Source organism: Ambystoma mexicanum, chromosome 3p, assembly GCF_040938575.1.
Source record: "Ambystoma mexicanum isolate Mex_15411 chromosome 3p, UKY_AmexF1_1, whole genome shotgun sequence".
In the NCBI taxonomy this organism is placed as follows: domain Eukaryota; kingdom Metazoa; phylum Chordata; class Amphibia; order Caudata; family Ambystomatidae; genus Ambystoma; species Ambystoma mexicanum.
This window is the reverse complement of record NC_090925.1, coordinates 912,865,998-912,892,555: the sequence shown is the minus strand read 5'-3', so window position 1 is coordinate 912,892,555 and position 26,558 is coordinate 912,865,998. Positions and strand designations below refer to the sequence as shown.

The window sequence follows — 26,558 nt, the reverse complement described above, 5'->3', positions numbered from 1 at the left end:
GGCAGGCTCCCCAAAGTCAGCAGAAAAATTTCTTTAAAATGACCAACTGATGAATATAAGTGTCTATTGAGATGACGAAACATCAGCACCAACTATTCTATCAGTTGCTAGATCCATAGATCCCGATCAGTCTCAAGAAATAGATGTCCAAGGTTCCGGAGTCATAAAAAAGACATGTGACAGCCAACAGAAATTGAGATCTAAAGATCAACAAGACACAGACGAAAGAGAGTTTGAAACATTGGAGGAGAGATGTAAACGATTAACTCAAACATCAACACGGAATTCGCAAAACACGGAACAGGACTCATCGGAAATTCAGAAGCAAGATACACAATCAAAAAAGCGAAAGACAAATGAAGGGAAGAAATTCACAACAGGAAAAACTGATGCAAATGACCCGAGACAACAAGATTGCCCACACACAGGGCACTTTGCTAAAGAAATCAGGTCGAAAGAAGGTGCAAAAAGACAGGAAATAAGATGGACGTTTAAAATGGAGCAGAGAGCAAGCAATAAGAACAAACTAATCCTGAATGGAAGATCAGTGTTGGCAATTTTACATCAAATTCCGAAACTTCGGGCACTGAAATCAGAGGATTTGATCCTTGTCGAACCGTGGCACGACCATCATAGAGCTGTAACACGCCTGCATATTGGATCATCCACAGTACACAAATTGCTCTGCAACAACACACCTGAAATCCACAGCCTGAGTTATAACCTGTCTGAAACAATACAAAAGGACGACAATTTGGACACAGCAAAGAAAACCAGTCAAGACAACGATAAAACCAAATACAATACACAGGATTATAGGGAAGCCAGAAAGCAGAGGATTCATTCTACGGCAAGGCATGAAGTAGTGTACGAAAAATCGAACAATGACGACAACAAAGATACACGCAGAGCGACCAATGTACGAAAATACATAAGAGAAAAGAGCACAATGTCTGCAAACGACCACAAGAAAGAAAAATCTGGATCTGATCGAGTGCAAAGGGATCATAGCCCGAGAAGATTCAAGATCAGGGCCTGCTCAACTACAAGAACCATTACTCAAGTAAAACAGAGTAATCAAAACCAACTGGTAACAAAGCACAAACCTGATAACAAACAGGGCATCTGGGCATGGGTACCAAAAGCGCTAACTATACATCTGAACAAGTAGCAACCTGCGAATAACGACAACAGGCAGACCACGAACCTTCAAGAGGAAGCCTTGCAGCGAAAAGTGAAATTGTGCTTGTGGAACACTAGAGGCCACTTGCATTTAACCGTACCAGGAGAGATAAACCTGGGAGCATACGACATCATATGCTTACAGGAGACTTGCCTACTACAACCACCAACTTTGGAGGGTTACAAAATCGCAATTGCACCAGCAGCCAAATGTCATCTTGGCCGCCCTTCATCGGGCCTATTGACTGCGTGTCATAATGGTTGTGGGCTATCCATTGGAAAGATTTTGATGGCAAATCTGTCGTTACTGGCAGTCACTGCCACTTGGGATCAAAAGAACAACAAAAGTGACGCATCAAACACAGTAGTGATTGTCAACACCTACTGGAATCCAACTACCATCAATGCGGAAAAGGTCATCTCGTTATGTGAACAGGTGATCGATGAGTCTATGGCAACGCTAATGGGGCCCTTCCTACGTATCTGTGGCGATTTAAACGCAGTATGCCAAACAGACAAAGTCAATCGAGCCAAATTCAAGAAATCTCCAGCAGAACAGTGAGGCAAAGCCTGGCTTGACTTGACCCAGTTGTGAGAGCTCCACAACTTAGACGCCGTCTTCACGGAATCAAACAGACCACCAACATGGGAACGTGCTGATTCGGCTGCTTCAATCGATTACATCTTCGTCTCCCAGCCATTGTTGCTACTAACGACCCCTTTAGATGTTCGGCGAACAAGCGCCAGTGATCATAACTTGCTGGAAACATGCTGGAAAATTCCTGGTAAGAAAAATAACAGGATGAACATACAAGTTGAGACAAACTCGCAAGGATCACTAATTAAATTAAGCGCAAATGCAATCAAAGAACTGACAGCAAAATACAAGGTGTCCGGTCAACATCAGAAAGAGAAATTAGTGGACTATCAACCCTTACTAACGGAATACAAACAACAGTCGATAAGTAAGAAGTGTCCATGCGTCCCAACAAATCACGTCTGCAATAAAGAGCTTGTAGAAAAAGAGACGGGAGTTCAGAAGAGACAAGAGGATGGCAAAAAAGTTGACAACATCAGAAGCCAGCACGAAAATTAAAGAAGTCACCGAGCGTACAAGGCATGGGTCAGATTTCATTGAGACAAGTTATATCGGCAGGATGCGGAGGATATTGCCAAAACACTAAGTACGCATAATGCAAGAGACTTTTGGACTCTGCTGAGAGCCATCGACGCGCCAGTGGAAGACACAATGCCAAATAATATCAGACAGCAGACCTGGGAGACACACTTCGACTCAGTATTCAAATTCGTCAGGCCCAAGTGCATAGAGGACGCGCAGTATGACAACATGGAATGGATTAACCTCGAAAATAGAGAGGACATCAAGGATATAATCAAGAAGCTTAAAAACTCCAGGGCCTCGGGACCCGATGGAATCACTAACTTTGAGCTAAAAGCTCATCCTGCTGAATGGGCCGCCCTGTTAAGCATAATCTATCATCGCTGTGCAGACACAAGGTCGCTTCCACCATCTTGGACCACTGCGATCGTGATTCCGATTTATAAAAAAGGGAACAAAAATGACCCTCACAATTTTCGGCCTATAGCTTTGCTTGATTCTATAGGAAAAGTGTTTGGGTCGTTCCTGTTAAAAAAATTCCAATCTTGGGCAGCCTCTGCAAACTGCAATGACCCTCTGCAAGCCGGATTTAAAAAAATGCAGGGACAGCAGGCAACATTCTCCTGCTTAGCATCTTGAAAAGTAAGGCTCTACAACACGGTCATTGCCTCTTTGTCGTATTTATGACTTCACTCAGGTGTTTGATCGCGTCGAAAGACATTGCCTTTGGCAGAAACTCCTAGACTGGAAGTGCCCTAAAGAAATCTTGGCACAATACACGGCCTACATTCAAAAACCTCCATGAGAGTTCGTCTCAGCTGACAAAGTGATCTATCAGCTGAAATTCCAACTACAAGTGGAGTAAAACAGGGATGTCCTCTGGCTTCGGCCCTATTTTTGGCATATATAGGAGACTTCCAGAATACTGAGGCGTTGATACGTGTATTCCCTCCAAAAATCGGAAACACTACGATTTCATGGCTCCTGTATGCCGATGACCTTACATTATTCGATCAAATGCCCATCGGCCTGCAGCTGCAATTGAAGTCTACTCCTGTACACAAAAGAAAACTTTGTGGAGATGATGCCCCATAAATATTTGGTTTGTCATTTTTGTGGGCCCTGGCCGATTTTACATCATTAATTGTGACCACCTGCATCTCACAGAAACGAGGTGGTCACATGCTAAACAAAAGAACCGTTGCCTAGACAACGGCTTCACACTGCAGTCTGTGTCACTGCCCTGCAGCTGCACAGTGGAGGATCGTTTCTCTCTGTGTATTACAAGGTAAGAATCTGATCACAATCCTTCTCTTTGACCAAGTATGAGTGTAAAACACAGCATCTAATTGGATCTTTTATGATCCACAGATTGGTTTCCTTGTAAGCACGAGTGGATTTTCTCCATGCCTTTGTGCATAATGTCATTTACAACCCACTGCTGAGTGGGCATGAACGCAGGACGTTCTGTTTTTCACCACTGACCACACCAATGAGGTAAATCCACACCTATTATTCTTTGGTTTCATTTATTTACCTTATAAACCACTTACGGCATTTTTCTTTTTCCTTTTTTCTTTTTTCTTTTTTGCTATTGATATTTACCCATGATGTAACATCTACTGATTGGTATGTTTCCTTTCATTCATTTTTTTCAATGTATGTTTCGTTTGAATTGTCACCATTATATGAATTTATGTCACATATAATTTGTTATGTTATATACTTGCTTGCTGGACTTATATAATTAGACTCGCCCTGATGAAGGAAATCCGAAATGCATTGGCTTTTTTAGTCTAATACATGTGGATTGTGGCAACTGCTTCCTCACTAAGGATTATTAGTGATAGCTTTTGTTTGAACTACTATGGATAAATCATTTTTGATATGAATCAGAAAGACTCATCTTCCTTTCTCTAAGAAGTATGGTATATTATGGATACTTGAACATATTGTCGTGAATCAGATATAAATACGTGCCCATCTTGGGCCCCATATGAGAGCGGTTGTGTGACCCAGTATTATTACTTGGTCTCCAGCGTGTGTTGCAATTATAAGTCCGGGTGTCTCACAGACTTGTCACAGCCAGCTCCTTTTCAATTGGATGTATATTCTTTTTTGAAATATTTGATTTTTACTTGAATATTCTGAACATTTTTGAATACATGGTGGTGCCCACTCTCTTCTCTGTTTGGCTTATTTTGGCTCCCTGTGACCTGGGGTGGCGGTCTGTGTTTCAGCCTGCTTCGAGGTCCTGTTGCAGAGCTGTTCCTTGGAGCCACAGCGTGGCGAGTAAAAGTGTGGGCAGAACCTTGCCCGATCCTCTCTCTGATCAGTTTATCTGCGCAACCATTGTCCTGATTCCAACTCCCATCAGGAGTTACTCGATTCACCCAACAGGAGCTCCACGTTTCATCGAGCTAAGAAATACTCAGCGCACAACGCAGAGAGTTAGCACGTATAGGAGAGAGTTACCCGCTCCATTTGCACAGTGGTTGCGCCCGGCTCACACTTACCGGAAAGGCGGCCTTCTGCATGCGCTCCGGTGGCCCTCTGCAATATCTAAAAAAAACAGAAGGCGCGTGCGCCCAAATTAACAGCCTTCATTGGGGAAAAGCTTGCACGACTCTCTGCTTTCCAAGCCAAGGGGCTTCCGCCACCGGTATAGACAAATAAAACGGACATTACAAGACAGGAAAACACAAAGCAGTGTTTTAAGGCTGAAGAAAGCAAAGACGCAGAAAACTGCAAGTCCCGGGAGGATAGTTCAAGCGGCAACGTGCTCGCTTTGCAAACAAGACGATACGAAGCAACACAGGTTCGATCCCCGCGTCCGTGCTTAGAAACCTCTGGGTATTAAGCACGTTATAAATACGCAACTAAAACGTATTCCTGTAACAGCACCTTGATGCCCCCAGCCTGTGTGAGCGTTTTAAAAAATGCAACAAAAAAAAGAAAATATGTTCAAGCAAATACAGAGACTGAAAGCAGTGCAAAGAAGCACATAAGAATTGCAAGAAGGTCACCAATGAAGTAACTGGTTACAGGAATTTCTCCTGGCTATGTGAGGTAGCCGGGTTGGCTGTGGGCACTGCCGTTCTCTGGAAGTCAGCTGGATGCAGGTCCCTGCAGTGGATGGCAGCATATGGGGGGAGCTGGTGAGTCAATGCTGTGTGTCCTCCACGGGTGTTGTCAGTGGCATGGGCAGACCTGATCTACTTGTTAGCTAGTTGCCGGATGCTGAAGGCAGAGGGGCCTGGTTATCTTGTTTGCTGGCAGGCTCTGCTTGGTGGCCAGGCAATGACCAGGTGCGCTCCTTAGCGGCTTGGTGGCGTGCTGGGCCTCGGGCGGGGCATAGATAGGCCTGTGGGACTACTGGCTTGATATCCCCCGGCTTGCATCCTAGGAGTGTGGCTGCAGTGGTGAGGTATGATGGATGCCTCACCTGCTTCGTTGGTGTCGCTTTAACCTTGTTTGCTCAGTTTATGGTCCGTGTTGGAGCCCTGGATCTGGCCATCGTTGTTGGAAGGCTGACGAGAGTGTGCATATCTTTGACACCAGTCTGCTGCAGGGTGAACTTTGCTGCTAAGGTGAGATGTGTGTCTTTCCTGGAGTTGAGGGGCAGCTGCTTGATGGCCAAGGGAAATAAAAAGCAGGGGCGCATCCAGTTCACACAGGAGGATGTGGCGCTGTGTAAGGGCACCATGGCAGCGCCCCGCGCAGTTGTGCCAAAGGAGGTGGCAATGACGACGGAGCCTTTGAGCTTGCCAGTGAGTCCTGCTGGCCCAGCCCCGGAACTTAGTGTCATCCTGACTGAGATGAAGAGTGGTTATGCATCCATTAATACCAAAGTTGGACGCCATTGAGCACAAAATGAATCGCATGCAGGACCGTATTGAGAAGGGGAGTGGCTGTATTCGTGAGGCCGAGCATAGAGTGGGAGTGCTGGAGGATACGAGCACTGAGGTGAGCCAGGCGATAAACTCGTTACAGTGGGAGGTTGGAGAGATCTGCGATAAGAATGAAGATCTGGAGGCAAAATCTTGCCGCAATAACATTAACCTGATGTGGATCCCAGAATCCGTTCAGATGCAGAGCATGGAGACAATCATGGAGGCCTTTGTCAAAGGACACCCACTTTCTTCTCAGTTCTTGATTGAAAGGGCCCTTCTGCGACTATGCATTGCGTGTTCGCTCAATTACCATGACAGAGACCCTATCCTGCAAAGAGCATGCAAATTGGGGGACTTGCAGTATGGGGGGCCAGAGTATCATTTTATCCAGATTTTACACCCATGCTACAGAGGGCCGCTTATTTTGTTTGACAGCCAAACGTGCAACCAGAGACCGGGTGTTGCAGTATAGTGTTATTATGATCTTCCAAGTTAAGGGTCACTCATGATAATAAGACAAATTATTTTTCTAACCCTGCTGGGATTAACACCTTTTTTGTAGAATCTGCCTAGGAGTTGCTTCCGAGGGTTTGTGGGTGTGGTGAGATGCTGACATTTTGGTGCTTTTGTGATGTTTGCCCATTTGTTTGAAAGGTTTCTGATATTGAGTTGTTGTGTGCACAGGGTTTAGGGAGCAAATGTTTATGTAACATGATGGGTCAGTTGCTTTGGATCCTAATAGGATTAGGGCCTCCTCCTCCGATAAGTTGTGGCTGGAGACTGGGCCTATGACGTCGCAGAGTCCGACGTCCCCAGGCGGTCGACCTATGTGTTGGTGTTGGAAGGCAGGGGGGTTTGGAGGGGTCTTTGTCTGCAGGTTGGACAGTGGGGATGAGTGATGGGGTTGGCCACGGCCTGGTTGATGTTGGGTTGGGGATGTAGTTTGAAAAAGGTTTGCATTGCTCTGTGCCCTTGGGGGGCGACATGGTGTTTGTTTTCAAGTCGTAATGTGATGGTAAATGTTATATGTTGATTGCAAGGATGGCGGTTGGGACAGTGAGGCCTGGCTCTTGTTCTTTTCTTAGTTGAAATGTGCGTGGTCTTAATAACCAAGCTAAAATGTGCAGTATCTTGACTTATGGGGAACGACACAGGGCTAAAATCCTTATGCTTAAAGAAACTTGCTTACTAAGGAAGGTGAATGAGATGTTTGGAAGGTAATGGGGGGGGGGGGTATTCTCGCTTTTACACCTCCTATTCGTCATACTCCTGATGGGTGCTCACCATTTTCCATAAGTCCATGGGGCTTCGACCATTGCAATCCAGATGTGATCCAGAGGGGAGATATGTTGCCCGTTGGTTAATGTATATGGTCCCAACATTGACAATCCAGGGTTTTACGACTCCCTCTGGAGCAAGTGCTTAAATTACTTGCATGCCCAGCTCATTATGGCTGGCATCTTTAATACAATAATGCATCCAGGGGCGGACAGGACCACTCCTGGCTCGGGGTCACTGTCATCGGCTGGTAAGGCGATATTGGGGGGATGGAAGACTTCAGGCTTATGCACCTTTGTAGGACAGGGATAGGGATTTTTCGTTTTATTCTCCAGTACACGATATGTGTTTGCGTATTTATTATATTATGGTTGGACAAGAGTGGGTGCACAATAGTGGAATTTATGCAAAGTTCCTGAGGATGTTGTCGGACCACTCCCTGATTAAGTTGCAGTGTATGATGTCAGGACTGGTGGTTAGAAGGCCACACTGGCGTTTCAAGTGTCAGGCCATGCTAGACGTGGTGCATAGAGGTGAAGTGCATGAGGTTATAACATCATTTTTTGCCGTCAATGAGTGGTCTGTTTCTTCATTTGGGACCCTCTGGGAGACGTTTTAGGTGGTTTTGTAGAGTATGGTGTGCTTAAGGCCATCCGGAGGAAACTGTAGGGCCTGATGGCTGAGTTGAAGGTGTTGCAGGCCGCGGAAATGGAGTCACCATCTCACGATGGCCTGGCTGCAGTTATAGGGGCGCTTGACCTTTTTTGGGCAGAGGCCGATAGGGAGTTGCGCTTCCTTGCATCCCCACAGTTGGCAGTTCGGTATGGGGTGGAGGGTAGACCCGGGAGGATCCTCGCTAGGCTGCTGCAGGGGGAACACGGTTAAACAGACATTCTGGTGTTAATGAGAGGAGATAGAGTGCTGGTGTCAGAGCCTGAGGCGATTCTCCAGGAATTTAGAGAATTTTACAAAAGGTTGTATGCAGCTGAGAGGCTGACGGTTCAAGATACTTTGCAGGCCTTTGTGGGTGGGTCTGAGCTGGAGGGTCTTCATGTGTCTGCAAGGGAATTGTTGGGTGTCCCCATTACTGTCATGGAGGTCCTGAAGGCAATAAAAGACCAGCTGAACTCTAAGTCCCCAGGATCTGACGGTAACACCTCAGAGTTTTATAAGGAATTTGGTCCCATGATAGCATACTACCTGATTAAGGTGTGGCAGGAAGCATTAGAGATGGGGGAATTGCTCCTGACCATGTGGGAGGGGGGTCATTTCTTTGATTTTAAAACCAGGTAAGGATCCATTGGAGTGTGCTTTGTATAGGCTGATTGCCCTAATTAATCTGGATTCAAATATATTTTCCAAAGTGCTGGCGAATAGGCTGCTACCATTTCTCCCCTAAGTGGTTCACTGACATTAGTCTGGGTTTATCCTGAGACGCTCCACGGCGCTGAATGTGTGTAGGTTGTTTGGGGGGGCTGGCTCAGATTGATCCGTCCGTAAGCGCTGTTGGCGCGCTTCTGGGTATGTTAAAGGCATTCGACTCTCTTGCTTTTGACTATCTTTTTGCACTCCTGGAGAAGGAAGGGTTACCACCATACTATCTGCACTGTGTTGGGGTCCTGTATTCGGGAGTATCCGCATGGATTGGGCTTTTCGGGATGTGCTTGCCGTCCTTTGACCTTGGGCGGGGGACAGGGCAGAGGTGCCCGTTGGCCACACTTCTGTTCACGATAGCTATTGAGCCGCTTGCGGTTCAGTTGCGGTCGTGGCATTGGCACCTCAGTCTAGCATTGGGTGGAATCAGAGAGCTGATATCCTTATACGTGGATGACAACATGCTGTATTTTAAAGATCCCGAGAGGAATATGAGGCCCATTTCGGGGGATATCGAGGCATTTGGGGAAATCTCGGGACTGCGGGTTAATTGGATGAAGTCTATTTTATTTCCATTGAATGAGGACACGCCACGACCACTTGATGCAGAGGGGTTTCGCTGGGAACAGATTATCACTAAATACTGGGCTTTAGTTCTTAGCAGAAACAGACCGCAGTTATTGAAGGACAACCACAGGCCTTACCTTGCGGCTTTGCACAGAAAGGTTGAGCAGTGGGCCAAGCTCCCGATTTATGGGTATAGTGGCTATTGTATCTGTTTCTTAATATCCTGGTTTGGCCAGGTGCACAATATTTTAGGGGCCTGCTAATGCTGTTGCTTCATTTGGTTTGGGGTCCTAAATCTCCTAGAATTAAATGGGAATCGCTTACTAGACCATGGGATCAAGGGAGGCCGACTGTACCTGATTGGAGCTGTATTACTTGGCGGCTCAGGTCTCATTTGCATCGTATTTGATGCTAGGTTTGCTGCCTATTCTCCATGTGCATATTGAGTGGCGGTCGGCTTCTCCCTATTCTTGCAGAGTACCTTATTGTCTAGGATGGTTGTTGCTAGGTGTCCATTTGATCTAGTCTCATGTACTGTCCACGCATGGTGGAGTTGACGATTTGGGATACTCAGTGTATTGCCCCAACGTTCGATGGAGTGATTAAGAGGGTGTGGTCCGGCTTGGGGATAAATAACCTGTTTTATTTTTATGTGGATGGCACCTTTGTCGCTGGGAGCAGGTGGAGCTAAGGTTGGGTGGGCGGGGTATGGGCTAGCATTTCAGTATTTTAGGATTCGGGAAGCGTTTTTTGTGGTCTCTGGATTTTCCTGCTGAGCCGCCGGTATGTCCGGTACTGAAGTATTTTGTTAATTCGGCAAATGCTAGTAAGGTGGTGCCCACTGTGTATCAAATGGCCCACAGGCTTATTCCCAAGAAGACACCGGCGTGTAGGTCATAGTTGGCAAGAAACATCAGGACAGAATTGGAGGATAAAAAGTGGCAATATATGTGCTCATATACCAAGAAAGTAGCAATATGCTCAAGGTTTAAATGTATTAAATTCAAAATCCTTCACTGTGCTTACTTGTGCCTGGTGGTTCAGCAGAAATGTGATGATTCCCTGGATGGCAGATGCCCCAGATGTCGTTGTGAGGGTGCTGGGTTTACATATGCTATGGGACTGGCCTGCTCTGTCGTCTTTCTGGCAGCGAATAGCTGAATCTGCACGAGATTCAGTGTTGCTTGTTTAGGTGGCTCCCGGGTATCTCTAGGAGTGGGCAGAAGCTGCTGTCTATTTGTATGATTCTGGCGTAGAGATGCATTTTAATGCTTTGGTCTAGTTAAGCGGTATCAACTGTTGCGAAATGGCTACAGAACTTGGCATAGTGCTGTGATGTAGAACAGGAATACTGTAAAATGCAACCTCAGAGCTCTAGACGTGGGGATGGGTGGGACCCGGCCCGGGTGTTCCTGGCAGCTGGACGTGGGACCACAAATGTGGCATAGGTTGGGGAGGGAGCTCTTGATACCTCCGTTCGAGCAAGGGTCAGCGACCTAACTGTATGCTATGGGTTCCTGGCTATCACGCCAGGTCTTTGGAGAGCGGGAACAGCAAATTTGACATTTGAAATCAGATTATTGTTGTTGATGTAGGCGTTTTGTGAGTGGGGAATAAATGGGTGGTAGGAAGGGATGGTTGCTCTGTGCTAATACGTTTATGGTTTGTTGCCGACTGTGCATAAATGACTTGATGCTGACCTTGGTTGTCCATGTTCTTGGAGTGTTGGATGTAATGTTATTAAATAATGTTTTTTTTTTCTTCAAAATAACAGAAGAAAGAAGCAAAGAAATAAGGTAGAAGGAAAAAGAAAGAGAGAACATGACTTATGGAAATAAAATAAAAGGAAGGAACAAAGATGCCTTCAAATGGAAAGAAAGGAAAAGGTGCAAAGAAAGTGCTCTGTGCACATTTGGCAGGCTTGTTTTACGTTTTAATCTGTAGGCGATCTGTGTAAGGTGGTGATCAATCATATTTCCATTGAAAAGAACACATGTCCCTGAGCAGGGCAATTCAGTGCAAGCCTTTAGAAGCTGACTGTTTCGGCATGGCGCGTTCACCGCACACGTCCTTTTGGCGCATCTTGTTGGCCGTGGCCAGCAGGGCTCAGGGATCAGTCATCCTAAATGCTAACAAAATGTAGTGGTTAGGAGACAGTATACTTAAGGAATACGCAGGGCTCAGTAGAAAAAGAAAAAGCTCCTTCATATACTGTCATCCTCACTACTAGATTTATTTAGTTTGACTGTGTATTTAGAGCACATACAGAACGTATAGGTCCCTGTGCCCTACGGGCTGCATCCAAGAGGGTGGCCAAAAAGCCCAGTGTGGCATAAACGGCCTGTGCCAAAATGGCCCCCGCTGAAAGAAGGTGCACCGCACATGTTGAGCAGACCAGATTGACGATCACTTTTTGACAATTAGTTTGTAGGTTGATCTCTTTTGGGTAATCTTTAGACAAGTGCATGTTCTCCAGCATGGGGTCTGGCATGGATTCACATGCTCATGAATATTCCCCGTCGTCAGGCTGGGAATCCTCGGTAAAGAAAAAACCAGTATCAGTTTCGTTTCTGATCTGTCTTTCGTAGTAATAACCAATCACTGGTCTCTGCGTCATACTGACCACAGCCAATGACTGCCCTCTACCTAAGCACCGCCTCTGGCAGCCATCTTCAGATTTTTACCGCACGTTCATGTGTTGGGATCCTCGTGCTATTGCTCTCGAGCGTTAGTGCTAATTTTTCGCGCTTTTTCACAAAAACTTCGATTCTTTCGGTCAAAAGAGCCTCAAGCTCCACCGATCCTACATCCGATCAACGGGGACCCGTGTCGGATTCATCTGTGCCCCTCAAGGGTGAAGATTTCGTCGAGCTACACTTCGGAGGACTCCAGAAGCTTCTCGGGCCCGGTCTCGGAGATGGCCCAGGAGAAGGGAAGCTCGACGCCCGGAAAGCTGTTCAGGGCCTGCCCTGGATGCCAGCTGCAGAACGTCTTCAAGGAGGACGAACACTCTTTCTGCCTTTACTGCCTTCATGGGGACAAGACGCACCTGGAGAAGGACTGTGCGTTTTGCGGCAACATGTCGGAACGGACCATGAAGGACCGCCATCAACGTCTCGCCAGCTGGCTGGAGGGTAAGAGCCCGTCTGGCGAGAAGAAGAAGAAATCTGAGCGGTCTTCTAAGACCTTTGAGGGCGCCCCGGCGACGGGGGCCCAACATAAGGCCAAGCACCGCGAGTCCGCTGGCACCGGGAGCGCCGAACGGTCGGGCTCTACGGGCGCCAGGCAGGGCGCACCCTCCCCGGCACCATCAACCACGAGCCAACGCTCTGGGTCGGGTAAGAGGAAGGCCGAGCACCCGGCGAAGCTCCTGGAGAGACCCCGGTCGAGCTCTAAGGCAGAGGAGGAGCGTGGCAGTGCCCCCTCCCTCAAGGATAAGGCGGTGAGCGCACCTAAGGTGGTGAAGGCCTTGATCCATTCGACCAAGCCCTCTATCGAAACGGTCGCGGCGGCCCTGGCCCAGCCTGTGGAGGCTGCACCAGTGGTGGCGGCCTCGGGGCCCAGAATCTCCCTGCCTCCTCGGAGGGAGTCTTCTTTCGTGCCCATCGATAGGACCCCCGTGAAACCCTCCGTGGGGAAGAAGGGGGGGCAGGGCGTCGTCGTAGATTCGGCCTCAACCTCAGAAGAGGAACTGATCGAGGTCTTAAGCCACGGCCTAGGCGTGGAACAAGACCAGCCCGTCGGAATGGGCCCCGACGCAGGTGACGACGACGACATCGTCGAGGATACCGACGGGGCCCCTGCTCGCCCGTCGGATTCCCCTCTGCCAGCGCCGCAAGACAACTCAGCGGCCATTTTGTTGGCTATACAGTCCTTATGCTCCGAGATAAGGACGAGACTACCGTTACCGACGGAGGAACCTCTCCCGTCGGGGGATCCAGAACCGGGACCTTCTGGTGTTCCCCCTACCAAGAAAAGAAGGATCCATCCACCGCCTCCTTTTCAACCGTCGCGCCCCGTCCAGCCCTCCTCCCCGTCCACCCGAGGGGATGATACGGGGACTGACACGGCAGCGACGGGTACGGACGACGAGGCATACGACGAGGATTTTCCGTCGTCGCCTCCCACCAGGGCTTCTCCGCCCGACGAGATTGGATCGTTCCACTCAATGATCGCCAGGGCATCCGAGCTTTTCCAACTCTGCCCTGAGGAGAAGAGAAAGGAAGGCTTCCTTTACCAACGGCGCGAGACCAAGAGGAAGACGGTCCTCGCAGTGCCTCTGTTGGACGACATTTGGGATGAGGGCCTTTCCCTCCTCAAGAACCCTTCCACGACGCCAGCGAAAAGAGACCAGTACGAGGAAAAGTACCGGGTCCCGGACTCGGCCCCCCTATGCCTCCGGGCGCAGCCTACCCCGGACTCCGTCGTCTCCGCGGCAGCCAGGAAGAAAGCGGGGGGGGGTGCGGCCTCCACGTCGACTTCCCCGCCGGACGGCGAGGGAAAGAAATTGGATGCCATGGGACGCAGAGTCATCTCGTCGGCGGCGACGACGATTAAAGCGGCCAACGCCTTGGCTATCGTGGCCCGCTACGACAGGGAACTCTGGTACAAGATAGCTCCCCTGCTGGATTTTCTGCCGGACGACAAGAGGGCGGAGGCCCTTGAGATCCTGCAGGAAGGTGAGGTGGCCTCGGACCACGCCATCACCGTGGCGACGGACATCGCCGACACTGGGTTCCGCCAGATGGGCAACGGCGTTTGCCTTCGACGTCGCGGATGGCTCAAGGCTACGGACTTTCGGCAGGACGTCCAGACCAGGGTCCTGGACATGCCCTTCGACGGGAACAACCTGTTTGGGAAGACAGTGGACGATTCCCTTCAGGCCATCAAGGCGGATACTGAGACGGCCCGGGCCCTTGGAGTACTGCAGCAACGGCGGACGCCCTTTCGGAGCGGCGGAGGCAAGGGCGCCTCCAAAGGTTCCGGCGGCGGTTTCGCTTCCTACCGTCAAGCGGCCCGCTCGTCGTCGCAAGAGGCCTACAGAGGACGAGGCAAGTCTGGCGGCCCCCGCCGTCGTCGCCAAGGAGGCCAAGGCGGCAAGGCCGCGTCCAAGCAGGATTGAACCGGCCGTGGGGTCGGGCCCCCACCGAAGCACCCCGGTGGGAGGCCGGCTGGCGGGCTTCGTCAGCGTGTGGGAGTCCATCTCCACCGACCGTTGGGTGCTGGACGCCCTGGCCCGGGGCCACGCGCTCGAGTTTCAAAGAAGGTGCCCGCGCGTCCCCCCCGTGGCCAGGAAAGAACTTCACGTCCCTCAACTTCTCCTGGAGGTAAAGGCGATGCTCAGAAAGGGCGCCATCGAACTCGTCCCAAAGAGGCTTCGGGGCTCCGGAGTCTACTCGCGTTACTTCCTCGTGAAGAAGAAGACGGGAGGATGGCGCCCCATCCTGGACCTGCGACGCCTGAACAAGTTCATCAAGGCGCAGAAGTTCCGGATGGTCACCCTCCAGCACGTCCTGGGTCAGCTGGAGGAAGGAGACTTCCTATCGTCGTTGGATTTGGAGGATGCCTACTTCCACATTCCCATCCTAAAGGGGCACCGAAAATTCCTCAGATTCGTGGTCCAAGGGCGTCATTACCAGTTCAAAGCCCTTCCCTTCGGACTGCGGTCGGCACCCAGGGTTTTCACCAAGTGCCTCGCACCGGTGGCGGCGCAGCTGCGCCGCGAGGGGATTCACGTCTACCCCTACCTGGACGACTGGCTCATCCGCGCCAAGACGAGGGAGCTCGCCGTGGTCCACACGGCAAGGACCGTCCAACTCCTCACGGACCTGGGATTCTCCGTGAACTACGCCAAATCCCACCTGGTGCCCGCGCAAGTCGCACTGTTTCTGGGAGCGAGGCTCGACACAGTGTCCCTTCTGGCCTCCCCGTCGGAGGAGAGGACCAGGACCATCTTGGGCAAGGTGCAACGGATGTTGGTGGCCGACGCGGCCAAGGTGAGGTCCATCAAGTCCCTCCTCGGGATGATGTCTTCCTGCATCTACCTCATTCCCATGTGCAGGCTCCGGATGCGCCCGTTGCAAGAGTTCCTGGATGCGCGCTGGATCCAGACGACGGGCAGCTTCGAGGAAAGGATCAAGCTCGACGAGAGTTTCCGACGAGCGATACGGTGGTGGGGCACCCGCGCGCATCTGACGGCGGGCATGGACTTCCAGACCCCAGCCCACCAGGTGACTGTGACCACGGATGCCTCCCTAGAAGGGTGGGGAGCGCACACCGAAAATCTGCACGCAAGGGGACTCTGGCTCCCGACGGAGAAGTCCCTGCATATCAACGTCCTGGAGCTCCGTGCAGTGTTTTGGGCCCTCAGGTCCTTCCTTCCGTCCCTCAAGGGCAAGGTGGTGAGGATCTTCACCGACAACACCACCACCATGTTTTACATCAGGAAACAGGGCGGAACCAGGTCCCCAGCGCTGTCCAAGGAGGCGCAGGACCTGTGGCATTGGGCCGTCGCCCAAGGGATTCTTCTGGTGCCGTTTCATCTGGCAGGGATAAAAAACACCATCGCCGACTCACTCAGCAGGGAGCTGCGCTCGTGCCACGAGTGGGAACTACGGCAGGATCTGGTGGATCGCCTCTTCCGACGGTGGGGCACACCCCAGATCGACCTGTTCGCGACGGCGACGAACACCAAGTGCCGGAGGTTCGCCAGCAGGTTTCCCCAGACGAGGAGCATGGGCGATGCTTTCTCGTTCCCCTGGGAGGGCCTGTTCCTCTACGCGTTCCTTCCCTTGCCTCTGCTAATCCGGCTCGTCAACCAGCTCAAGAGGTCACGGTGCAGGATGATCCTCGTCGCACCTGCGTGGCCGAGGCAGATATGGTTCCCGGACCTTCTGGACTTGTCGGCGTCCCCGCCAATCAAGCTGCCGGCGGACGCGGATCTACTCTCCAGGGAAGGAGGCGCCATCCTCCACCACGACCCGAAGTCGCTGAACTTGCAGGCCTGGCTCCTGCAGCGCTAGAGTTTGGAGGATACGACATACCGGCCGATTGCAGAGAGGTTCTTGCAAAGGCCAGGGCGTCCTCGACTCTTAAATGCTACGGACACAAATGGAAGAGGTTCTCTGTCTGGTGCCACGCACAGAAGATTAACCCTCTACGGATTACGGCTCCCCAAGTGCTGCCGTACCTGCTGACGCTGGCCAAAGCTGGTCTGGCACACGCGTCCATCAAGATTCATCTTGCTGCGATCTCCCGATACACCAGAACCACGGGCCGGACGTCCTTGTGGTCTCATCGTCTGGTGAAAGAGTTCATGAAGGGACTGTTCAGATCGTTCCCGCCGGTGAAGGCTCCGGCCCCGGCGTGGGAGCTCAACGTGGTACTGACCAAACTCATGGGACCTCCGTTCGAGCCTCTGCACTCGGCCCCGTTGAAGTTTCTATCGTGGAAAACAGCTTTTCTCGTGGCCATCACCTCCGCACGACGAGTGGGAGAGATCCAGGCCCTTTCCTGCAAGGCCCCGTACTTGACTTTCCACGACACGAGGGTAGTGCTCAGGACGCACCCCTCCTTCATGCCCAAGGTACCGTCGGACTTTCATCTCAACGAACCCTTGGTGTTACCTGTGTTCTTCCCGTCGCCTTCGTCGCCGGCTGAGAGGACTTTGCACTCGCTGGATGTAGCTAGAGCGCTGAAGTTCTACGTGGACCGCACGAAAGGTTTTCGGAAGACGTCACAACTCTTTGTGAACTTTGGACCTGTCAATCAGGGGAAGGCTCTCTCGAAGGCTTCCATCTCCAGATGGCTCTCCGGCTGTATCATGTACTGTCACCGGTTGGCAAACCGACCGCTGCCTGGCCGTCCGAGAGCCCATTCCACCAGAGCGATCGCAGCTACCACGGCGTTCCTATCTGGTGTGCCCCTGCTGGACATATGCAGGGCTGCTACGTGGAGGTCGACGCACACCTTCACGAAATTCTACTGCGTCGACCGGGATTCCAGGGAGGAGTCCAGGGTCGGCCAAGCAGTGCTGCGCAACCTGTTCGCCTGAGGTGAGCCTGGTGAGGAGGTAAGATGCTTAATGTTGAGTTGATGTGATGCTTAATGTTGAGCCTTTGCCACCTCCCGTGGTTGTGCATGTGTGTACTGCTATGTATTCTTTATTCATGAGCATGTGAATCCATGCCAGACCCCATGCTGGAGAAGGAACAAGTTACTTACCTGTAACTGTTGTTCTCCAGCATGGGTCTGGCATGGATTCACATGCGAACCCTCCCGCCTACCCCTCTGCGGCTCTTCACTTGGTCATACTGCCACTTCACGTGCTTCCAAATCTGAAGATGGCTGCCAGAGGCGGTGCTTAGGTAGAGGGCAGTCATTGGCTGTGGTCAGTATGACGCAGAGACCAGTGATTGGTTATTACTACGAAAGACAGATCAGAAACGAAACTGATACTGGTTTTTTCTTTACCGAGGATTCCCAGCCTGACGACGGGGAATATTCATGAGCATGTGAATCCATGCCAGACCCATGCTGGAGAACAACAGTTACAGGTAAGTAACTTGTTCCATCTCTCTTTAGACAAGTGCATGATCTCTCAACTATATAGAAGTCTTGATTCCTCCCTGCCATCACCCTTATATGGCCAGGTGAGATTGTGATCGCGCATCTGAGAAAGCATGGTGAATGAACCATGTGTACCTGTCATGGCCACTCTGCAAGGGTCCATGTCTTCATCACCGACAGGGTCCAAATGGACCCAGTCCTAGCGCCTCTGGCACCAGGCTCATCGAAAAGTGTGCTTTGCACACTTTGTGCCTAAGGCACGTGCATCAGAGGGCGTGGCCATAGAGGATCATTGGGGACCTTGTGCAAGAACGTCTGGGAGTGGCAAGGTGGAGCCACAAGGCGGGGCCAAAGGGAGGGGCCGGGGCCAGCCTATTTAAGGCCAACCCGACAACATACTGGTGCTTCGCGTAAGTCTGCTTTCTGCAGCGTAATGCTTACTGCTGTCCTTGTCCGTTTTCCCTGCTCTTCTCCTCGTCGTGAATCTTACCTGATTCCAGCTACTCCATCGCTGCACGCGCATCTCACCTATCTCCTGCACTCCATAGTCTGCAGCACATCGCATCTTACCTGACTCCCATCGCCATCGGCATTGGAGCGCTTCTTCACCTGATCCGGACGTCCAGCTACACGGGAGCTTATCTTCCATTCTTCATCTTTGCGGAACCTCCATCCTGCAGCCACGGGCCGGCCTCCGAACAGCCAGCCTCTGCTCGACGCTGCCAGACTTCTCCTGCAAGAGAAAAGAACACAACAGGTTAGGAGTCATATAAATAACTAACGCTCGGCCGCGCCATACCTAAGCCTAGCGTTCTACATTAAAAGCCAACTTACCATCTAGTTCAAAGGCTTCATCATCCTCTGGGGAATCACTGGACTCGCTCCAAACACTGCGACTCCGGGCAGCCATCTTCACACTATAGAGGAGAGAAAAGACATTTGCAAGAATTACGAACTATAATCACAGCAAAAGACATTGCAAGAATTACAAACTACAATCCCGGCAAAAGACATTATAATTAACAAACAATAATCATTGCGAAAAAACCTGCCTTCTAAGTGGTTGGTCGCAGCCGGTCTGGATCACCACTTCCATGGGCCAGTGAAGCAACTAGGTCCACTCCAAGCGCCCCTGCTACAAGAAGCGGGACGGAGAGCTCAGCATTACAAATAAAAAGGTGAGCTTGCATGGGTAAACGCTTGCGCACTGCGTTCTGGCACAAAAGGGTCGAGGGGACTCACAACACCACCACGCCATTCTCATTGCCTCTCATCTTCTCTCAGGGGCAATATCAGCCTCCAAAGCAGTTGATTCCGCAGCAGCTGGGGGAAAGAGTCGAAACAGGGGAGCTTAGTCGAGGGAGGGCTCCAACCGTGCCCCAACGTCTCCGCTGAGACCAGGTGAGCGTAACAGAACCTCCATTAAGGAATGCATAAATAAACTGTTTTCAACTCTATATGTCTCTTATCGGCTCCACCACTGTACCCAGATTCATTTGGCTAGCCTGAAATGTAGGTGGTTGGTGATTAAAGCCAATATTGGTGGATGCACCCTGAAATCCTAGGTATTTAGTAGGAAGATCTTTGCTCATACAAAGTAGATTTTGGGCATCAGGCTCCCCATGGATTCATTAGCGATTATTCTCTGTGACATGGGTACCAAGGGAATTTACTTTATTTCAGGCACTGCTGCCTCCGTATTTACGCAACAGCTGAATGCAGCGCGTTTGACATTGGCACAAATCAGGAAACCTTTGCATGGGCCTATTGCTTATTGGTGGGGTACATTTTGGGAGGTATAAACCATGAAAAGGTAATTTTCCTTATTAATAATAGAGTTCGCGTGTACCTAATAATAAAATAAAAAAGAAACTGGCTCCCATCTCTGGACTATGAGAAATGGAATATATCTGCTTCACCGGCTATTGATATGACATTTCTTGTTAAGCTGAGGGTTTTCACGAAATGTGAACCCTAAGCATTACATATGGTGTGGGTTATGGTCCAGCCAGGTTGGGGCCAGGACGATTTTGCTGCTTGGGGAGCACATAAGCTTTGACTAGGATGCCTTCCTTGTGAAGTTATTTCTATGCTGTTTGATTCAAATATATTTGTTTTGTTGCTTGGTTCTTAAGCCAAGTACAGATACGATTGTGGGCCTCTATTTGCCAGATACATGTCCTCTATTGTCTTGGATTTTGTATGATACAGTCTTTGAAAACTATAAATAAAGCTTTGAAAATAAAGAAACAGCAAATGTAGCCTTGACATCATTCTTAGCTACTCTTACCACAAGCGATTTAATAGCACTAGCGGGAAAAAAGACTAGAGTATTGTCATGGCTGCTTGTCGCAGTGGCTGGCGTTTCAGGCCTTTCCGTGGACTTCATCTGTTTGCACTAAACGCCGTACATCGCCACACCCAAGATGGCAGCCGGAACGGACAGACACCCACTCCAAAATGACAGCACTTCCACTTCTGTTTTCGCATATTTTAACGCCCGGTATTTCTTTCTGGCTTCTGAGAAGGTAAAGTGGGCCTTATTGCGTTCGGTTTCCTGTTTTCTTGATTTCTCTTCTTTGTCCTGAAAATTCCTGAATTCTGTTCGTCTGCTGAGTTTTCCTTCTGCTGTTACCCTCGTACCTCACATTCACAGCCTCCTGCTGTGTTCTTCAGCCTTTTGCTTGCCACCCTTGCCTGTTCCTTTTTTGCTACTGCTAGCTGTTTTGGATTCTCCTTCTCCTTGACACCTGCCTCTCCAGTGATATCCTCTTCAATAGTGGAGTACATACATCTCATCTACTCTTCATTTACTTACCTGCCTCTTCATTTTCCTCACAAGAGTCCTTGCTTTGGAATCTGCATCCTAGCCCTATTGAGGATTTTTTCTCATTGGATTTTTCCCTCCGACATTTGGGTTCCCATCTTCGGGGCTACCAACCTGGTCGCGGTTGTACCGCAAGAAGGTAGCTTCGACGGGCAGTAGACCACATTTCAGAAAAAAGAAGACCAAGACTTTGAGGCCTGTTTTCGACAAGTATACACACTGTGTTGGTCTGTCAAGATTGATAGGGTTAACGAGAGGTTAACCCTAACATAAGGCTGTGTTCAGCATTCATAGGGCCTGATCACGACTTGGGCGTTACCGCCGGCAGCATTACCCTACCGCCGAACTCCCCGGCGCTAATAGCGCCGGATCACAAGTTCGGCGGTAAAGTAATTCCCCATTCTCCATTGAGCCCATTCCCCGTTGGGCTCAATGGGGAAAATTCGCGCTCTTCCGCCGGCGGTAATAGCGCAAATTTTCGACGGATTTCCCCCCAGCTAAGAGCTGGGGCGAAATCCGCCGAAGTCCTGATTTGGCGGACCCTTAAATCCGGCGGTATTAGCGCTACCGCCGGATTTAAGGGTTACCGCCAAAGTCGTGATCAGGTAGATAGTCTGGACGGGTGCATGAGATCCCACTTTTTTTTCTGGTGTCCCAGTTCTGAAAACACACATTCATTATGACGAGGATGGGAGGGGTGACTCCGATTCATGTTCTTTTATACATAAAATGTAGCGATTCTCTTAGATAAATGTGGCAGGTTTTCCCATCCCAACCGGACAGCTTTCCTGTTGCCGATAATTCTTGCTCGTTTGGTGTAAGCGATCACCTGCTGTCTAACTTGTATGCCTTGGTATTTAGATGAATAAAAGGTCAATACCATCTCTATAAAGAGATAAATAGAGCTCCTTATTTTAGGAGATCAGACTAGGTTAAGGGCTTTTACAAAACATCTATTAAACACACTTGAATGCTCCATATCAATAACTAGATGCTTTGCATAGTCTGCTGACTAGTGATTGATATGGGATTACCATGATTTTAACAAATCCGAAATGACCGAAGAAGAAATAACCGAAAGTAATTTTTTTGAAAATAGCTTTCGGTTTTTCCTCCCGTGGTCATTTCAGACACCCCCCCCCCCTTAATTACCTTTTGGCGGGACACAGCGAAATGTGCCGATGCTTTGCCTTCCTTCTGCGACGCCCGTTCCTTTCACGCACATGGAAGGCAACTGGTGCCTCAGGGTCCTTTCCTTTTTTTTGTATCTTTACGTGTCCCCACTTTCCTTTTTTATGGAAGCGGGGGACAACCCTGCGACTCCCATTCACCTTGATCAACATATTTTTTTAACATTCGTTTTTATTTTCCAATGCCATAGTCAGCATTTTCTCCTTTTCGTTTTTTCCCCATATTTTTTCCGTAAACTTATATGGATTCCATTAATATGCAGTATTCAAGTTTCTTTTCTAGATGTAAACAAACTTGAACACTGTATCAATCACTAGATGGCAGACTATGCCTTGCATGTGAATCTGAAACGGATAAAAGCTGCTGAAAGATGGTTATAGGTGAGTAACATTTTTCATACTGTTCATACTGGAAATGTAATGTGCCAACTGCTGTAGCTGTAATGTAAACTGGCTCTGCTAAGTTGGTATGAGTTGTGCCAAGTGGCTTTGGTCTAAACCAGCAACAATAAGATGGTAATTACGTCGTTGCTAGTTCAAATAAGTAAACATTTGTGCAATCATACTTTAGTTTTTTCACTCTCTGAATTGATTTCCATCTTCCTTTAATCATTGTTGTGCAGTCCTTACTTTCCTACATCCCACTAACCTAAATGCCCTTTGACCTTCTTTCCTTTCTCTCTGAATATTGTGACTGCTCTCGTTTATCACAGCCTTTCCTCTCTTTCTTTTCACCCGATTTCTCCCCTTAGTATTCATCTGCAGTTATATGGTACTTGCACCTATCTTTGGATATTTGGGAGATCGCTATAACAGGAAGAACATCATGTGTGCGGGCATCACATTCTGGGCTGCAGTCACACTGGCCAGCTCCTTCATCCCAAAACAGGTGAGGAACAGCCCCAGTATCCAGGGTGGTAGGTGGGGAGCGAGATAGGATTCTTGAATTAAGAACTGCACTGGAGCTGGATATTGTCTCGATGGGAGGAACCTGTTTGCATGTGCGATGAGGCAGGCCTTTGCACGGGTGTGTCGTGTTGTAGGCTTTGATGTCTATTCTTCAGTACAAACATGGGAGGCGTTTCTCACTAAGGGGGCTAGGGGTTATTGATTGGATTGCTCCCATTAGCCAGGAAATGTGTTGATTCTGAGTTGCCCTATATTTTTGTAGACTAGATTTTCTACAAATATGCATCAACTACAGGAGCTTTAGTGACTGCTCATTAAGCCGCATGTTTGTGTTAAGGCTATTGGGGCACATAGTATTCAGAACACCTTTAAAGTATTTGGAATCCAAAGCCACAATGGCTTGGGGTTGCACTTAACATATATTCTTATGTGCTGAGTTAAGTCTCCCTGTGCTTCCCATTTATGATTCTATTTTTTTGTTGGAATTTAAAGAAATGTTACCTATGTTGTTTTCTCTTATGGTCACTCTCAACTCGCACACTTGATCTTCCTGGCCCGGAAGGATCCACCCTCTTGCACCAACCTGCCCAGTACTGCCACTGTTGTGAAATGTGTTCTTTTTGGACCACCCAGGCTCGTGTGAATGGAAAATGTTGTGTGTTATCCCGTTGCTGCTTTGACCGTCATGCGGGTTCCTACCCATACATGTTGACTTTTCCATATACCCTCTCCACAATCTCTGACATTTTGCACCTCTGGTCTGTTTTTTTCTTGACTACTCTCTGCCACCCACATCATGAAAAGACTCCTCTCGTTCCACCATCATTAAACTTGACAAGCATTCTGTGTGTGTGCGAAAATAAAATGAAATCCTCTGCCATGCATACAAGTGTGTATCAGAAACCTCTCTTTCGAAGGGATTGGTTCCTCTGACGTATTCCACATCTATGACAGGTAATCCCCACAGCTGTGCTGCTTCGGAAAATGTTCTGCGTCCTGCGTCGATACGCTGTACTTGAGGGCCTCCGTCGAGCCTACGTCACCGCGCTCTCCCGAGCAAGTCCTGGATCATCTGTCCATCACCTGCCACTCCCTTCACAGGCTGGGCTTCTCCCTCAACTTAAAGAAGTCCCACTTGACACCTACCCAGCGGCTCCAGTACATCGGAGCAGTGCTCGACACTTCCCTGGGGTTGTGTTTTCCTCCCCAGGTGAGGGCTCATCACATTCTGCAGATGGTGAATAAGTTTCAACATGCCCAGAATCTCCCGGCGTTCGAGTTCCTGAGGTTGCTCGGCCTCATGGCATCCTGCATTCTCCTGGTGCCAGATGCCAGGCTGCGGATGAGATCTCTGCAGTGGGCTCTCAAGATGCAGTGGTCACAGTCCTCCGGCAGGATGTCGGGACCCGTTCAGGTGCCGCACTCGGTCGCCCAGGATCTTCTGTGGTGGCCCGTCGAAGGCAATCTGATGAAGGGGACTCCATTTTGGCTACCCTGGCCGGAGGTGACGATCGTGATGGATGCATCCCTCACGGGATGGGGAGCTGATGCCAACGAGTTGACAGTCAACGGTCGTTGGTCTCCGTCTGAGTCCAGACACCATATCAGTCTGTTGGAGCTGAGGGCCGTCAGGCTAGCCCTGAAGGCTTTTCTGCCGTCTGTGCGGGGGAAGAATGTCCTGATTCTGACAGACAATATAGTGGCCATGTACTACCTCAACAAAAAGGGGGGGGCAGGGTCTCTCCCTCTGTGCATAGAGGCGATGCAGCTCTGGTTCTGGGCCATCCAGCAGGAAATTTCGATCTCGGCAGTTCATCTGGCCGGGGACGAAAATGCGGCGGGGGACGCTCTGAGCAGGCAGAGTACGGTTTCTCACGAGTGGGAGCTGGCTCAGGAGATTCTCCTGGAGATCTTTGCCCTTTGGGGGACCCCACAAGTGGATCTCTTCACCACCAGTGTCAACCGGAAGTGCGAACGATTCTGCTTGCAGGAATTTCCTCCAAGAGGAGCCTTAGGGGAGGTGTTCGTAGTTGAGTGGTCCATCCCACAGCTGTACGCATTTCCTCCAGTCCCCGTCATTCCACAAGTGCTGCGGAGTTTACGGAGGTTCAGTTCCCGAATGATCCTCATTGCTCCGGCATGGGCCAGGAGAACGTGGTACCTGGACCTTCTCGACATGTCCATCTGCCCTCCATGCCGTCTTCCCTGCTCTCACGGGAGGGGGTTCAGGTTCTACATCCAGAGGTCAAGTCCCTCAACCTTCATGCTTGGCTTCTGAAAGGTTGAGGTATAAGGATTGGGAGCTCCCTGAAGACGTGATGGAAGTGTTGCTTTCAGCCAGAAGGCCTGCAACAAAGTCCCTGTGCCATTGCCGTTGCCGTTGGAGGAAGTTCTGCGACTGGTCTAGGGTTAAGAATGTGGATCTTTTTTCATGTGCCATTCCTGTGGTTCTATCTTTTCTGCTTTCGTTAGCCCACAAGGGCCTGCAAGTCGGTACCATTAAAGGTTACCTGGCGGCGCTGTCCATATTTAAGCGCTCGTCTGAGGAGTGTTCCTATTTTAAAATTCCTTTGATTTCTCAGTTTCTGAAAGATCTCACTCATGTGTTTCCACCGTCACCTTTCCACGGTTGGGATTTGAACCTGGTTCTAAAATTCCTAATGGGAGCTCCGTTTGAGCCTTTACATTCTTGTCCTTTGAGATTGTTGTCCTTGAAAACTGTATTTTTAGTTGCGGTCACTTCTGCTCGCAGAGTGAGTGAGCTGCAGGCACTTTCCGTTAAGCCACCCTTCACAGTGTTCCATAAGGACAGGTTTGTCCTCAGGGTTCGTCCTTCTTTTCTTCCGAAAGTTGTGTCGAAATTTCATTTAAGCCAGAAGGTCATTCTTCCGGCATTCTATCCTCCTCCGCATCCTGGTAAGGAAGTGGAGAGGCTCAATAGGTTGGATCCTAGAAGGGCTTTAAGTTTCTACATCTCACGCATGTCCTGGGTCAGAGTGGACGACCAGCTCTTTGTAAGATACGCTGGAAGGCGTTTGAGACGAGCTGTTACTAAACAGACTTTGTCTAGATGGATTATCTTGACAATTTCTGAATGTTACTGCCTGGCGGGTAAGGACCCTCCGGTAGGCTTACAGACCCATTCTACTAGGGGTGTGGCTGCCTCTACTGCCCTGCAGAGGGGTGTTCCTATTCGTAACATTTGTGAAGCAGCCACATGGGCCTCTGTCCATGCTTTTGTAAAACTCTACTCCCTGGTTTCTATCCATGGGCAAGATTTGGCCTTTGGCAAGGCAGTCCTCTATTCTGCAATTTAATTGGCATTCTAAAATTCAAAATTCTTTTCCCACCTCCTTACGTTGGTACTGCTTTGGGAGTCTGTCATAGATGTGGAAGAACAAGTTACTTTCTTACCTGGTAACGTTCTTTCGGTGGGATGTTCCGACGACGTATTCCACATCGCTCCCTCCATACCTGCCCCTCTACAGAATTTCTTATGCAATTGCAGCTTTCGTTTCCGCAAGGCTTTCTGTAGTCATACTGGCAGAAGATTGGTGCCACACGTTCTGGGAAAAAACTACAACTGAGGCTACAGGCGTCGTGCGTCCTTCTTATAACATCCGGTGACTTCGGCTCGACGGAGGCCCTCG

General features: G+C 49.6%; 1 protein-coding gene across 2 annotated transcripts in view; it reads left to right on the top strand.

The window, feature by feature from the left end:
- SPNS1 (SPNS lysolipid transporter 1, lysophospholipid) overlaps positions 1 to 26,558 on the top strand; it is an 824,969-nt gene that overhangs the window by 164,308 nt on the left and 634,103 nt on the right. For both annotated transcript variants that reach the window (XM_069652177.1, XM_069652176.1), the window contains exon 4: positions 22,752 to 22,888. In XM_069652177.1, coding sequence (XP_069508278.1) covers positions 22,752 to 22,888 — 137 coding nt within the window. The remainder of the gene's footprint in view (positions 1 to 22,751; positions 22,889 to 26,558) is intronic.